Here is a 17,319-nt window from a genome sequence, read left to right as displayed (position 1 = left end):
CTGTTTAATGTGGTCTCATTTCTTCACATAAGATGTGCTCAAAGTTTTCACTACATCTTATCATAGCAGGTTCCTTTGCACTGCAAGACCAACAAAGCCTAATAAATATGAGAGCTGGGTTGATTTAAAAAATGCAGTTGCTGTCAGCTTTGTTTATTCTTTTTACCTTTCCCTTTGTACAGAGATGAATTTCATTACTTTGCAATACACAGGTATGTTTTTCAACATATAAAATAGTTGATGCTGAAATAGCAGCTGCTACTGACTGTCAGCCTGAATTCAGTGTTAAAGAAACCTGGGCTTTACTTTTTCTAAATGTGGCACACTCAAACCATATTTAAACAGAAAAGTTTGTAAGAAGCAAAATAAAGACTAAACCAAAAACAATAGGTACTGCTAAAACCTCTGGAAGTGTGGAGCTGTACATGAGCAAGATGTAGTTAATAAAAAAGGTAAATTCTAGCAGCAGATGAATGACAATGAGGGCAAGATACTAATCCTGAAAAGTTTATTAATATTATGTGTTATTTCATGCTTAGCATTTGGTTTTGTAAATGACTAGTGAATATAAAATTTAGTCTGTAGAAGACATCAAATACTCTAAAAGAGAGATGTTGACATCTGCCAACTCCACTTTGCTATATGTAAAAGAATAATGAAAGCCTCATATTTTTAGCGGTTCAAAAGCCCAATTTGGCACAAGAGTGTAGGGAAATGACTAAAATACAGAAAAACAGAGTCTTCATAATGTCTGTAAATGGGAAATGCTTATGTCAAGGGGTCTGAACAGTCTATCTTCAGCTATAGGAGCAAACCAGAATTTAGTTTTATTTCAAGAATCTCTTCTGAAAAACTGTTTCATGACAGTCTTTATCCAGTGTTAGCAACCTCTATAGCATTCTTTCACAGCCCAGGTCCATCAAAGCTGCTCATCAATCCCTGTTAGAGAATGTCGTGCTCCAATTGTCACTACAGTTAAAAATAACATCTGCAGAAAAGAGAGAAGTATGTTTGGGCCACTTACAGAACCATACAGTATACAATGTGAATTAGCCTTTGGAGCAGGAAAGTGATAAAATTGACTGAAAGACAGCAGCTGTAAGCCTGGCATTTGAAAATACTAGCTCAGGGGAATGAAGTTTCAGAAAAGAAATAATAAAGTTTGGAGAAATAAAAGGTACATAACTGTAGTAACACAAATTTGCAGATGTTGGGAAAATCCTTTAGTACAAATGTTAAAACGTTATTTAAAATAAATGATAATGATAGAAAGAAAAAAACTAAAAATATAACTCTGGTAGATAGCTACTTAAGAATATCATTTTTCTGATGCAAGCCCCAGATCTTTGACCAGAGTACATGGCTCTGTCTTGTTTCTTTGACAATGGACACTGTGTGCCTCAAAGAGACTCATCCAGGTGGCAGTCAGAAGAGCTGGTTCAAACAACCCCATAGATTCCAGGAATTTCCACGTAAAACTCCAGACCACATCTTGGGTTTACTCAGAAAACTGACTTCGGGTCTCAGCATATTCCCTCTTCCACCTCATGTGGATTAGGGGAGCAGAGAACCAGGGGCTGCTGTTCCACAATTTGCAACAGTGAGTCATGTCACTTGCTGCAACAGTCCTGATATACCTGCATGCAGAGGCTACATCTCACAGACATTACCCCATCTGCCCTTCTGCATCTGAAACAGGCTCCAGAGTTTGCATACAGCATACATTTTCTAAATTGTAACACAAGAGAGCAGGTGACAGTGAAAAATAACTACAAGCTGCCCACAGCAGTACAGACTGAAGGCAAATAACAAAGGAACAGACACAAAACATGCATCAGTCCTGTTTTACTACTTTTCTCCAAAAGTCTGGACTTTTTCAGGCTCTCGAGATTCTTGCTAACAAAACATATACAGTAATCTTACGATTATAAGCCACACCATTTTTGACTAAAATTTTGGTCCAAATCCAAAGTGCAGCTTATAATCAGGTGCAGCTTATAATCAGGTGCAGCTTATATACAGACAAAGAACAAAAAGTTGCTCTTTTAGTTTGGAGGACAGATGTCTGCTGAGAAAGGCAGGAACTTCTCTATGAAATGGAGAATGTAAACCCCCTCCCTCCAAATTATTATAATTTTGAAATCAAGGGGTTTTCAGGCAAAGATATGGGAATTAGGAATAACAGTTCTTTTCTAGGGAAATTAAAATAGAAATACAGTACTACAAAGAAACAAACTCCAAACCCTGACAAAGTCAGAGTATAACCTGAAACCCTGTCAGTCAGAGTGTTGGGAGCAGTCAAATTCAATGGTGGCTGCATCCTCCTGCAGTGACAGATGTGATTCAGTTGAAGCAGTGCTCCTGTAGAAGGTGCAGTTTCCCTCCGGAGGTCCAGTGGTGATGTGGAGAAATCCAGTTTTCCTCTGGAGTCCAGTGGAGAAAGGGGCTACCTTAGTGTCCCAAAACCTCTGTTTTTATCTTGGTAAGAAATGTTGGGCTCTTTCCCCTGGCTGGAGCAACTTCCAATGGGATGCAGTAATTTTATCAGTCACACAGTGGGACTCAATGGGCCATTAGCAGAAAATGACTCTCTGGAGGAAGGATGGGTTGTGAAAAGATAAAGAACAATGCCCTGCCTGGTTTCAATGGATGGCCCATTAACAGAATATCTGCCGTTGAGATAAGGATCACTGCCCCCACCCTCAACAGATGGTGATAGAATAGATACCTTTGATCACACTCTGTATTGTAACGTGCGGCTTATAATCAGGTGCAGCTTATATATGGACAAAGAATGAAAAGTTGCTGGCACCCGGAAGTGCGGTTTATACTCAGTGCAGCTTATAATGGCGAAATTACTGTAATCTCTGCATTATGAGTTTGAGTGTACACACATTTTTGAAAAAAGCATCTTTTTTTTCTTGAAATACTTTGCATTTACTGTCTAAAATGCCCATCAGATAAACTCAGGCTCCAGAAGTGGGCAAAGAAGTCAAGGCTTTTGTACAATAAAAAGCAACCCAATGAAGTAATTTCTCAACTGCTCTCATTCAACCCCCAAAAAATCACACTGTAAAAATAATCCAAGTAACAGCATTACAAGCATTACACTGGAAAACTTTAAAACCAATTTTACAAGGTACCAAGAGTAATTAAAGCTTGACACTTCACTAATAATCAAAAAATCTCTAGTTAATTTTGGGAACCATAATGTTGATCTCAAACTATACTAAAAATACTGCATAGAAAAAACTTCATGGAGTTAGTCATTGCAGAGGTTTTGCATTACTCATAAAATACTCTTTACTTTTTTTTTTTCATTTAGTGCCTCACCTCCCCTACTTGCACAGCATTTAGTGGCATAAATGTTTAAACTAAAGATGCATCCTTTTCATACAGAAAAAGACTACAGTAATTTCACGAATACAAGCCGCAGCAAGAAGACTAAAATTTTGGTGGAAACCCGGAAATGCGGCCAATATTCCGGTGCGGCTAATCTATGGACAAAAATGTGATGTCTGCCCTTACCTAGTATCATGCTGGTCCAGTCCCGAGCCAAAACAGTCTGAAATCCATGGTTTCCCGTTGTTCCGACGATGAACCAATCAGAGAACAGCTTATTGCCTGCCTGTGGATGGTGGCGTTACTGAGGGGCGGGGGTTGTTATCGGGGTGAGTTACCTCGGCAGTTCGATAAAAGTGTGTGATATTTCTCTGTACTTTTTAAAGTGTTTTCAGTCTTGTGCGGCTACGGGGCTGGCTGGGCTCGCAGGGAGAGGGATGAAGCGGGCAATCGGCTCTCAGGGAGAGGGCTGGGGGAGCTGCTCAGCCCGCAGGGAGAGGGCTACAACGGCCGCTCCCCCCGCAGTCGCAACGGCTACAACGGGGCCGCTCCCCCCGCGGACTGCGAGGGCCAGAGCGGCGCTCGCCCCGCGGGCCGCGAGGGCTAAAACAGGGCCGCTCCCCCCGCGGGCTGCGAGGGCCAGAGCGGCGCTCCCCCCGCGGGCCGCGAGGGCTAAAACGGGGCCGCTCCCCCCGCGGACTGCAAGGGCCAGAGCGGCGCTCCCCCCGCGGGCCGCGAGGGCTACAACGGGGCCGCTCCCCCCGCGGGCCGCAAGGGCTACAACGGCCGCTCCTGTGCCAGCACGGAGATGTGGCTCCGCTCAGAGCTCAGCTGCCTGCCCGCGTGGCTGAGCGGCTGTTTAAAGGCAACGCGGATCCATTGGGAATGCTCGCAAAATGACCACACTATTGTTCCTGTCTTTTTCGGCTTGTAAATAAAGGGTGTGTCTTTTTTCACTTGGAAACAATGTTTCCGAGGTCGGCAGTAAGCCAGTAAGCCCCAGCGATCCCGCGATTGTGTTACTAAATGACGATTTTGTTAAAGTTCGCTGCGAACTAAAGTGCGGCTAATATTCCGGGTGCGGCTTATCTATTAACAAAGGCAACAATGTTGCCAACACACCAGCAGTGCGGCTTATATTCCATGCGGCTTGTATTCGTGAATTTACTGTAAATCAATATTTTTATAGTCACTTCTTAAAACATGAATTTGTTGATTTTACTATATTTCTAACACATCACTAATCTAGACAATCAGCTTTTACATATTGTTGCTTAACCACACAGCAGCAATTCAATGGGATGTGTTTGCTTGCAAAGGAAAAGGCAGACTCTGCAAAATACTATGGTTTAAGCACTGGAGCTCTTTTGCTCCAGAAGCTACTTAAATTCCTCTGACAGTTGCTCAATAAATAACTAAATTACTTACACTCTAATGGACACAAATAGAACTATTTGAAGACTGTGAATGAGAGAATGGATTACCAGAGCCAGACCCATTTATTTTTAAGACAAAAAATAACCTACTGTTCTGTTTCAATACCTATCATGCTTGTATTATTTTATGCTAATGTTAACTGTGCAGAAAGCCATCAACAAACAACATAACCATGTTATCTATTAGGAATCATGCAATGTTAGTAATGTTTATTCTAAAAAAAGCCCCAACTAGGAAATGCTATTCAAACTGTGAAATATTCAAACAAGTAAGATCACTGTCCTATTTACTTGCAACAACTTGTGCTGCCTTGGCTTATTGGAACATGGAAAATTTCCCCTATTTAGACAATAACATCCTTTAAGGCACCTGACTGACCTTTAAATCGCCATAATTTGCTCTCAGTAACTATTAACCAGCACAAAAGTGAAGATTTATTAAAAAATGTTTCTTCTAATGGCATATCCTACCCAACTTCCACTTCAATGAAAAAGTCGCTTCTGAAATGAGACATTATCTTCCATTTGTAGAGATGAGTCCAACTGCTGAAAATGAACACTCTGAAAAAGTACAAATCTCCATTTGCCATTTGCACATTTTTAAAAATGGAAACAACCTGATGAACAGTACTATTTCTGTACTTACTTCCTGTTATATTTACAGCATGAATGAATGTATAAGACACACCAAATTTTTAGTACTGTGTTCAATAACAACAACTTTTAACATGGGGAAAAGACCTGCAGGTTCAGCTTTATCTCAGAGAAACTGAGAGGCAACATGATTATTCTTAAGATTTATGTAATCCAATGTTAACAAAGTATCAATATCCAACTGTTTTCTGAAATTTATTCACAGAAGAAGAGTTAATATTTTTCCAGAAAACCCAGGACATGTATATTACCTATACAAAGTGTTTTTAAGTATAGGGAATTTAATATATTTAAGAAAAAAAAATTAATTATTTTCTCACTCAATTAAAAATTACTAGAAGCTTTTATCATAAAATTTGAGAAAATTATTACAATACAAGGAACCCCAAGGAAACATTTAGAGAATTAAAAATCTGCAATGTATCTGGCCACTGTGCTAAAAATTAACCTCGTCCATCAGAGGCAAATAGTCTTATACTTTCCCTCCTTTTTATAAAAATTCAGTCATGACCCCATGTAAAGTTTTTCATTTCATGAAGGCAGGATCAAGATTTTGGGAAAAAATGCAACACACAACAATCCCAAACAACACAACTTAGTATTGTTGGCCTTCACTACACATACAGAGGAAATGAAGCACAGGATATGAATGGACCTAGCAAGGACTTAGAGCCAGTCCTGTGGAGTGATGGAGTATTCAAAATAGCATCATCTAGCAGTCACAACAGAAGTGTTTCTGAAACATCATTAGGGAGCTTCCAGCCTCTTCAAGGGCATCAAAGGCTCGAGTCCAGTGTCGGAAAACCCACAAGCTTTTCTGAGGACATTGGAAGTCTATATGCCATATTTTATGTCATCTTTCAAAGATGACATTTTGTTTCACTATAAGACTGAAAGAACAAACCATTCAGCAAATGACTGACATTATAACTATCCTCAAGAAGAATCCCATTTCAATGCATAAACTAGGGCATTCTGTGTTAAGTGGCAAAATAAAAGTACAAATAGGCATATTGCTTGCAGCAAAGGGAAATAAGGCAAAATGGAAATCTTTTTAAATACACTATTTTCTTGAGAATGACAAGTTCCCCATGCTCAAATACTACCTATTCATGAAAACAAACAAACAAACAAAAAACTATTATTAATTGAACAGAAAACAAACCATGTTCTATATTTTCATTGCCAGAGATAAATATCTATGTGTCATGTTCAAGAAGCTCCTTTTGGATGACCAAGTGAAACTCTCAGACATACTGTTGCCTAAAACAGGCTGTATGAATAACCTGACCCACAACATACAGTGCAGCAAACCTGTACATTAATATGCGCTTAGAATAACACTAAAGAAAATTAAGAGGAAAGTTAAAAGCAAGCAAAAACACACTCTGATACAACAAAATTGTCATAATATTGAGAACTTTTGAAATGGAAATGAGCTGCTGTCTCTGAGTAAGCTACATTACAGTGTCATCTCAGGAAGATAGTGGGTTTCCTGTGTGTAGCTTAATCACCTAATACTCAATAGCCAAAGAGGCAGAACTGGCATTCAGTGCCACCACTTAACTCAAAGAGAAGTGGTCAGGATGTCAGATGCCTTGTAAACCTTTCTCCACTCAGTTGCAAATTACATAATGTTACTGCTCTGCTACAATAGATTCAGTAACATTATTATGACCTAGTCTTTTTAGTTTTAAGTTTATTATAATTAACACTGCTGACATTTTTTATTGAGCTGTGCCCATAAGAAAACTATTTTATACAGCTGTAAAACTTTGCTAAAAAAGGATTAAAGTGCCTTGCAAGGAATAGAAGGATCCACTTCTATCCTAAAATTTTTCTTGTCTTTTTCAGATGCCACCTATGCACATGGCTCTCCCAAACGTAGTATGTAAAAAGCTCCTGAACCAAAACATCCAGCCATAAACAAAACACAAGATACATTACAACACACAATCAACCCATTTGTTATGCTCTTAAAGGCTGAAAATATTTTTGCCTCGTCTTCACTTTTGATTTTTCATTTTAAGACTTGACTATCTGTTTAGAAAGCTTGTATGCAGACACAGAAAACTATGATGCTAGAGAATAGGCAAGCTAGTACAAAGTTGCAGTGATTTTGCTAGGGTTTTTCCTTCCTCTTTCGGAATTTACCAAATACAGTTACAGGAATTACTGTAGGGTTTTTTTAAAAGCTACTAAATATCTTGTATTGGAAATCCAACAATGAGACAGTGTTGGACTGCTGAGTAATGAGAGTATTTTGAGAGAAGTTGCTGAATGTGTAAGCAGGGGATTTGGGTGGTGCCAAAGGACGTGCAACGAATGTACAGAAAATGGGAGCTGGAGAAACTCCAGCATAAGCACACCCCTAAAGGAAAACATCCTCTGGCACGGGCTGGGATATATACAGAATGAGCTAATAAAGCAGTGTAATGCTTCTAAATTACTGGCATCTCATCTGAATACTACTGGTACTTTGTTTTGCAGTATCAGATGATAACATCGGGAATTACTGGGGACATGGAAAACTCTTTGTGTAGAAGGAGAGTATAGGATTCTTCTATCTCTAAGATCTTAATACTAAAACCAAACCCTGCACTAGATGTTTATCAGTCAACTATAACAGTTCTTTGCTACAAGCTCATGTTACCAATGCATAAATCCCTACTGCTGGTGATACCAAATTGCAAACACCTGCAGCAACACCATTTTTTTTTTTATCCCACTGATATCTGGAAGTAAGCCCTTTCCCCTCCACAGTATAGCCCTAGGAAGGAAGACACCCACATGTTTTTCTTAGTACTTCCCAAGCAATAAGTTGCAAGGTGGTTGTTATCTGTTCACATGGCAAAAGCTGTTAACTGTCTGGGTTATCCTAAATGAGTACTAGAATGGTGCAGAATCCCAGCCCATGGAAATGGATACAATATGCAAACTACTGCCAAAAGCAAGCTGCATCTTCAGGGCTATCCCAAGGCCACTCAGGCAGAAGGGAGGTAACTGTACCTATCATTCTGTACAAAAGGAAGGATGGAGCAACTTCATTTGCAAACACTACATGGGATTTGATAAGTGTCCTTGAAAAGGTGTTGAACTAAGGAAAGTTAAAGTCCTCCAATTGAAATGAAGTGATTCTTAAAAGGTTTTCTTTGGGGGTCAAATGGTGTTGACAATTAGGAAACCAAAAATCTGTCAGGTTTACAGAGGCTGTTTCATGAGGGGAAAATTTTAGTAGATAAATATGGTTTGTATAGTTAGACAGAGCTAATAAGTAGATGTCTCCTGTACTGCACGACCTGATACTTTAGTGTTGCCAGTGGAATCTTCAGTCAAGTAGAGGCGTGAAATCTAAATAAAATCTCTGCCCTTCAAGTACATTTCATTAAGAAATATACTGCTTTGTGAAATCAAGGAGCTTCTAACCAGAAGGCAGTATTAAAGGCTGGCATAGAGTCAAAATCTCCCTAAAACTTCAGGAAAAGAGGAACACATTGAAGAGTAACACAGTTATATATTGATACAAGTAGTAGTTATTGATATGAAACTGTAACATGCCAAAATAATGCCTCTATTTTAAAACACAGATACAGAGTTTATTTGTTGCAAAAGGACATAGCCCACCTTTTATGTAATATTGGCACTAGAAAGAAAAGATTAGTCAGAGTAAAGACATTTCAGTTGGGATCATGTACTTTTAGTCCAGTCTTCTGCACGTAGATTCACAAGATGACTGTTTCAGTAAAGGAAACAAGAAGGTTCTAATAAATGCTGCATTACTAACTGTCACACAAACTGTCTTTCCCATTTAGTGAAAAGCATCTGTATGAAACTTCTTTGTTTCAGGGGACTGTCTCAGTAGGATATAATGAAATGAGGAAGATAATCACATGCCAAAATCCACAGAAGCAAGTTCCCATTTGCTCAAAGTGCAGACGCCCTTGAAAAGATAAATTTGAGTCCCCCAAATCTGTGGAAAAGGGAGAACATTCAGTTCTAACTTCCCACAACAGATAGTAGAAATTATTAAAAAATAACAGTACAAGCCAAATGAGGACAGGGGTCCCCTGAAATATCCAGGACTCTGTGAAGGAAGTGAACAAGGGAACAGAAAGGCATGGCCAGTATTTTAATTTTTGGCCCTCTTGCTCAGAAACCACCAAGGATGGCTGTAGAAGAGCACTGAGTCTTGCTAGCTGTCTTCCTTAGAAGACTGTGTTAAGAATGACCAAACATTGACTCCTGCCAAACATTTTGAGAGTGATGTTTTGAGAAGCGATGGCCTCATTTCCTCCTGCTCACAGCCAAGATGTACTCCATCCAGAAAAAACAAAGCAATGCACCTACAAACTTAGGTCTGAAAGCCAAAAATTCCATGCTTGTGATGTGCTTTAGGATAAAGCTTTTATGACCATGATCAAAAGTCCCTGAAATATTACCTGCAAAAGAAATTATGTATGAAGTTTATGAGAGCAGGAAGAAGCTAATAATAGGTAAAGCTCCAACTCAGACAAGACTAAATGGAAGAACAACTCTAAGTACTACTTCTGTAAATACCACCCCCTCCAAGCACTGTAGGTTATACCTACATGCAAGCACCAAGTGCATACAAAAAGCCCTACCACATGAAGGATGTTATATTTCATAATGCTAAGTCAGGACTACCTACTCTGTTTGGTACAGGCTAATCATTCATGATTTTAGTCTGAGGTGAAAATTTAATAAAAAGATACAAATTCACACTGCACCTAAATGGTGAAACCTATTGCCAAAATACTATGAAAAGCCATGAACTTAACAGCTCTAGATACAGCAGATGACTACATGCATATAAACTTAAGAATATCATAATGTTTTCAAAAATCACGACATAACTTTTTTTTTCCTTCAATAACTTCTTACATGAGAAACTAGCTTAATATTTACAAAGCATTCTAAACGAAGGCCTCTGACATCTTCTGTGCAAGATCCTCACACCTTTCCCTGCAGCAGCATTAGTCTGCTGACAGACCAAGTTAAATACACCTTGGGCACAATCCAGTCTAAAAGACAGTCCAGGAAAAGAGAGGGCTTCAACACTCTGCTAATTCTCATTTTTCAGCTTTTCAGAGCAAGGCAAATGTTTTGCTAGGAAGATTCTATTAGTCTCACCTTCAAGCCACAGAAGCAACAGAATGCTAAGTTAAGTAACAGCAGATCAGAATCATGCCAGAAATTAAAATTACTGGATATCATGAACTTAATGACAAGGCTATACACAGGGGAAAAAAAGAAAAGAGAAAAAAGGTTGCCTGGAACATGTCAACAGTTGTCATCTTCACAAAAGACAAAAGTGAAAAATGACCAATATGTATGCCAAAAACTGCTTGGTGAGAGGTTGCAATCACCATCATCATCAGGCTTTAAAAGCCGTAAAGAGAAAAATTGTCCAAAATTAGAAGAAATGCTACAGCTATACCAATTCTCTGCCGAAATGTTACAAAATAACTTGTCACCCAAAACATATTGTTAATACACACACCAGGTCCTTCTTCAGAACAGAATTACAACAGTCTATTTTCATATAAGCATTTTGCTGTTCTTTATGTCTTTATTGCAAAACATTTTGATTTCACATGCTGTCCTAATAGTCAAGACCTTACAAGAGATCAGTTAAAAAGCCTCCACATTTCTTTATTTCCACTTAGAGATTAAAATTCTACATAGTTTTTAGAGAAGAAAATACTAGGAAGACTGTGAAACTAGTGCTTTGTTACATCTTTTAATATAATTGCATGCCACGCAATAATCACTTCTAACTAAATGAAGCTACTAAGATAATTATATATAGCAACAATTAGATTAATAAAGTCCCTAAATGTGTATACATATATATGCTTTTTTAGAGGAGGGAAAATATCTAGATATGCTAAAAATAATCTAAGGGAGCTGTTATACTGGTGAAAAAGTTATGTGAAATAAATTCAGACATTGTAGTGGTCTGAATCAAGAAAACACCACACATCTGAAGAAGAGACAGAGTCTTCCAGGAACTGAACTTTCTTAGCTCATGTGATCATGGAGAACTTCACAAGTTTCTGGCCTCCAGTAAGTCAAATCTGATTTCTGAAGAGACTTGGATGCCACAGACATCCATTGGAATTAAGAAAAATAATTCCAACAAAAGCTTCATTAAAAACCACAAAAAGATTATTAAATGTACCACAGGATCAACCTTGTGCTGACAAGCAGACTGCAACTTCTGATGCTAAGGTCTAACATTTTGTATGTTCTGTCACAGGAAATAAATATTTCCCCATTCTCTTTTTCTTTTCTTTATTAAAAAGCGATGCTATCTTGCAGCTGGCAATCTCAACATGTAAATATTTGTCAACAAAAAAAGAACTCACATTTGCAACATGTGCATTCAATACCATGCATCTGAATCATTGCAAATGTAAATACATAAAATAAGTGTAAACAAATACATTCTTTTCAAGAAATATAAAGAAAAGAGAGGACTAAGTCTCAAATTTGTGTGCACTGAGTCAGTCACACACTTCAGTGAGGAGGAAATCTGGTAAACAAATTCAAAGCTGACACACTTTGCCTTTTAAGAGACTCCATCAGACTAAATAGAGCTGCTTTAAGAATGGTTCTAGTCACCCTGACAGTCTTTGACTGCACTGGGAAGTTATTTCAGAGAACTCTGCCATGTAGCTGCATCAGCTACCCTGCGCTTGCTCTGATCATATTCTGATCATATTTCCTTCTAGGAATAGCAATACATAAACAGTCACCTAACAGTTTAACAATGTCCAAAGTCTTCAGCATAGCAGTACTTGGCAGTTACACCTCCCTTCTCTGAATGCTGAGTTTACACAAGAATCTTAAACTCCTGGGTGTTCTCTATACAATGCAAAAAGTTGATTTTGGATTCGTAAAGGAAATTTCCATTGAGCTTTCCCATATTTATTCTTGTTGGATGAAAGAACTGTTGTATTTCAGAAATCTATTTACAGAAATAGATTCTTCCTTGGTAAGTAATCAAAAGTTGTCATATGTATGTACATGCCTTGTGCAACTGAAGAATTTTTACTTTAGGAATTTAAATGATGGATAGAAACTCTGAACCAAGAAGTGACCTAGCAGAGATTCTGAGATAATGCTTTTAATGATAGCACGAGCATTATGATAGAAGCAGAACTCCATTATAATCCCAGCATAAGTAAAGCTTCTATCTGTACACATCTAAATTCCTTCTCTGACCAACTTCCTGAAGGACCCTTTCTTCCCTCATCCTCAACAGTTCAGAAGACAACCAGACAGACTGGTCCTCTAAATTATGTTTATGTAACTATGTGGTGTAGGTAGGTGCATGTTACAGATCTGCTATCAGATCTGTACTGTTTACTCCTACAACAATACTCTTATTCATTAAACTGGTGGATTTAGAGCTGAATATTCAGAGTGAGTAACGCAATCTGGAGCCTAAATTACAAATAAATGTCAATTATACAGATGAGCTTCAAACCAGTGACTCAAGTTACTGTGCAGCTGGTTCTCTTGAGAAATGGTGCTTAATCAGATGGCTAGCTGGTCAGTCTTGAATATTTATTCTAAAATTGCAAACTATTGCTTCAGGATGAAAACATTTTCCTGAGCCACAGAGTCCTTCTGTGACTATAAGCACATCATGTGAGCCCATAAAGTCTTCTAAAAACACATAAGAGAGTCAGAGAAGATTATCTCATTTAATGATTCCATGAGACACCTACTTTTTGAACTCTAAATTAATTTTGCTGTTCCTTGCCTCAAGAGATAACTTGAGTCAGGCGCTTCAAACTCATTTCACAACCTAAAGAAGTATCGAATATTGGAAAAAAATCCTTACAAACAAACAAATTATGACACAGCCTTGCAAACTGGAGTCAGATAAATATGATCTGCAGCAACTGAGTAATTTTTAATTTATTTACTTCCAAGTCTGTTTCTAACGGGATCTGTATTAAACTATGAAAAAACAAACATTTTCTGAGCTGGGGGAAGAGGTGGCATTAAAAATATTCTGAAATAAAAAACCATTATGAAAGAAAAACAGTCACTTATCTGTAAAGACAGCACTTACATATGAGTCAGCATAAAGCAGATACAGACAGTTCTTACAGACAAGAATACCTTTTTTTTAAGGTATGATCAGATTATACCATTTTCCTGGATCCCAACTTCTTGAAAAATTGTAAGATAATATAGCCTGGACTAAATCTTACATCTTTTAGTCCTTTTTGCTGTCTGAATGTTATATTTAATGTTTATATTTTCTTCCCCATCCACCTCATGGAGGATGCTGTTTATAAGGTATGCTGGCATGTAAAGGCATTATGCTAAATGAGTCATGGTCTAGAATGCAATTTCAACCTAAATTATATTGGTTGCTTTGCATAGTTGGTTTTGGACTAATTTAGAAAAACCCAGCACTATGTAATGGTGCAGTGGAAGATTGCACTGCGGGTATTTTTCTTAAGCAGGAAAGAGTCTGTCAAATATCATAGAACCATGGAATTATTTGGATTGTAAGGGACCTTAAGGATCATCTAGTTCCAACCTTGCTGCAAAAGAGACATTGAGGTGCTGGAGCAAGTCCAGAGAAGGGCAAAAGAGCTGATGAAGGGTCTGGAGCACAAGTGGCTCCACAAGTGGGAGGAGTGGCTGAGGGAACTGGGCTTGTTTAGCCCTGAGGAAGCTCAGAGTGACCTTATCACTCTCTACAACTGTCTGAAAAGAACATGTAGCCAAGCAGGGGTTGGCCTTTTCTTGCAGGAAACGAATGACAGGATAAGAGGAAATAGTCTCAAGCTGTGCCAGAGAGATTCATGTTGGACATCAGGAAGAACTTCTTCACTGAAAAGGTGGTTAAGCATTGGAACAGGCTGTCCAGGGAGGGAATGGAGCCACCCTCCCTGGAAGTGTTCAAGAAATGATTGGATGTGCACTCAGTGCTATGGATTAGTTGACATGGTGGTGTTCAGCCAAAAGATGGACTCAATGACCTTGGAGGTCTTTTGAAAATGTAACAATTCCATTATTCTAATTAAACTGGGTGTTTTTCTCCACAGACGCTTCACTCACCTAGAGAGAAAGGGGAAAGTATGTGCATGGGCAGAGGTGTTCCTTGTGAAATATTTTATATGGCAATGAAAATCAAAATGAGGGGTAGTGAGACCAGTGTAAGCAAAGACTTAATTTCCAGACAAATTTAGCACTTCCTCCAGTAAAATCACCATGGTGGTAAATACTGAGGCAGAAAAAGGAGATGACTTCTCTTACTAAGGGAGGCACCTAAAACCCACAGTGATCATTAAAAAGGTTTAAATAAGGATTCTTGAGGCATTTTTGACTTTTTAATGTGCATAGAAGTGGGAATTCTTGTTTTCTGCAGTTGACCAGATGGTCCTGACTCATTGTGTCAGTCACAAGGCCAAAACTATTTTTCACATTAAGAACAAAACCTTGAAGCTATGAGTCTCTCTCAAATATTTCCTGCTGAAGAATTTGTGAGCAGTCATTTGTTCCCTTACATCTTGCAAGCTTCTTACTTTTGATCAATGCCTTCACTGTAAAAAACCTATTTCTGTTAACAGAGTTACGCACACACAGCTCATTTATCACTTTCTTCGCCAGAAAATTCTGCAGAAGTCTCCCAAGTGTTGTTTCCATTTGCACGTGAAGTCAGCGATATACACGATGTTCTCAAACAGCAACCACCATAAATCTCAAATTCTGTGAGTTGATGTTTAAGAGGTAGAGTGAAACACAACTGTCTATCCTTTCATACCACTTCCTCATCATTATATAAATACAAATATGGTGTACAGTATAAAAGCACTCCAGTAACCAATCTGTTAAGCAAGAAATTATTAAGCAGTGAAACAGGAACTTTGATGATTTTTGATAACTTTTAAGATATCAGTAGATACATAGGTAATGCATCCTTAGTTTTAATATATATATGTGCATGTGCATGTTTGTGTGTGTATGTATAAAATGCCAGTAACATAAATATTTATGTAGGCAAAAGTTTATGCTTTTCAAGTTTCCAAAAACAAATCTAAAACTAAGGTTCCATTCTTCTCCAGTCTTCTAATATGCAGCTAGGGTTCTAAAACAGTATAATAGCCATACTACACAGTACAACACAGTACATATACTATAGAGCTTAACAGTTATAATCAGTTTATAAGACAAAAATATATTCATGTTTTAATGCAGTTCTACCAACCATTTGCCTTCTTAATGCTTCTAAGAAATGCACAAATTATTGTTTAATGTAGAGCAAAAGTGTAGTTGGAATTATCTCAATTATTGCAGTTTCGGCTTACATGCAGCTGTCAGAAAACCCTGCAGAAATCTGCCAAGAAGAAAATAAGATACAATTACTTTTATTTGAAGTATAAACTTACATACCTTGGCCTCCGGAATGCTAAACCATATTGTTGGCAAGCCAGTCCCACAGTGGGGGTATAAACAATAGGCATGAACTTTTCAATGTCAGAAGCCAGCACTTTATAGAAAAGCTTTTCATTTCGATCCTGAAGACTCATTAGCAGCATGTATCTGTGGAGAATTACATATAATTAGACAGACATCAAGGGAACATATAAAGTAGGTTTAGAAATATATTGGTGTTTGGATAATTAAAATTATGTTTGTTCTACAATAGCCTCTCTCTTATTGAAAGCATTTAAATTCTTCCTACTCTTAACAGCACAAATGGTTCAGATACAAAGCATAACAAACTCGTTAAGACAGAGAACTTGAAGCCATCACAAAGTTGTCAAACTCTACATGCTCAATAAGCTAATCCCTCTCAGGTATAAAACACTGTGCTGCAGTTGAGGATTTGGTCTGTCAGAACCTTATCTGCATATATCAGTTGTTCCACTTGAAATGAGACCAGCATTAAATATAACTTAAACAAGCTTACTCACTTGCCCAAAGAAAACAGAACTAAAAACATTAAGCTTTGCATGCTCTTTCCTCAACAGAAATTTATCTTAAATTCAGGTTAATACTTCAAATAAATACTGAAGAACAAAGCTTTTGAAAACAAAGCATACACACATGGCCCTTTATCCCTTAAGTCTATGTTCGACATGAAATCTGCAATGTTATATCTCCTAACTAAAACAAATTTTGAGGAAGTTCTATATTTATTTAAAAAGAAAACCAAAGAGAAAAAAAGAATCATATAAATGAGAGTGAAAAATAGTTCATGCTTAGCTTGACCTACTTTTGACTACCATCACATCTTCACTGAATAATTACATTACTGTTTCAGGAAGCCAAACTGAAGTCCTGAGTGTGACAAATTATATGAGTCTATGAGTGACTTCAAATTATACCAGTTCACATAGGTATGACTGTCACTTTGTGAACACTTAAAATTTAGAAGTTTAGTGATCTTAAACCTTACCTATCTATTCTCTAGTTTTAGCAATATTAAGTATTGCTTAAAAAATTAAGTAGTCTTCTATAACAATAGGCTTACACAAAATCTTTAACTTATATATACAATTTATGTAGGTGGGTTTTTCTTAAATTTGCAATGGATTACTAATTAGTTACAATCAGGAAGTTAAATATGCCCATCATTTTATTACACAGGTGTTGAGAACACATACAGAACACATTCCAAAAGCCTAGACATTTGTGTACTTAAATATTATTCATATGAACTTTCCTTCTGCATACTTAGGCATCACATGCCCCATTAAAATCTAATTTCATTCTTTAAGAAGACACAAATATAGTCAGGTAACCATCTGACAAAGAACAGCTTAGTAAATCTGAATGCATTTCATTCAACCTTAGCTTGCCTACCCCTGTACATCAGGGAAGCACTTCTTTT

At 37.7% G+C, this 17,319-nt stretch overlaps 1 protein-coding gene across 1 annotated transcript in view; it reads right to left on the bottom strand.

Moving 5' to 3' along the window:
- ME1 (malic enzyme 1) overlaps positions 1 to 17,319 on the bottom strand; it is a 158,691-nt gene that overhangs the window by 95,936 nt on the left and 45,436 nt on the right. Inside the window, exon 3 of the mRNA XM_033054780.2 lies at positions 15,876 to 16,025. Within this exon, the coding sequence (XP_032910671.1) occupies positions 15,876 to 16,025 (150 nt within the window). The remainder of the gene's footprint in view (positions 1 to 15,875; positions 16,026 to 17,319) is intronic.

Source organism: Catharus ustulatus, chromosome 3 (assembly GCF_009819885.2).
Source record: "Catharus ustulatus isolate bCatUst1 chromosome 3, bCatUst1.pri.v2, whole genome shotgun sequence".
NCBI classification, from domain to species: Eukaryota; Metazoa; Chordata; class Aves; order Passeriformes; family Turdidae; genus Catharus; species Catharus ustulatus.
This window is presented reverse-complemented; position numbering and strand designations above follow the sequence as displayed.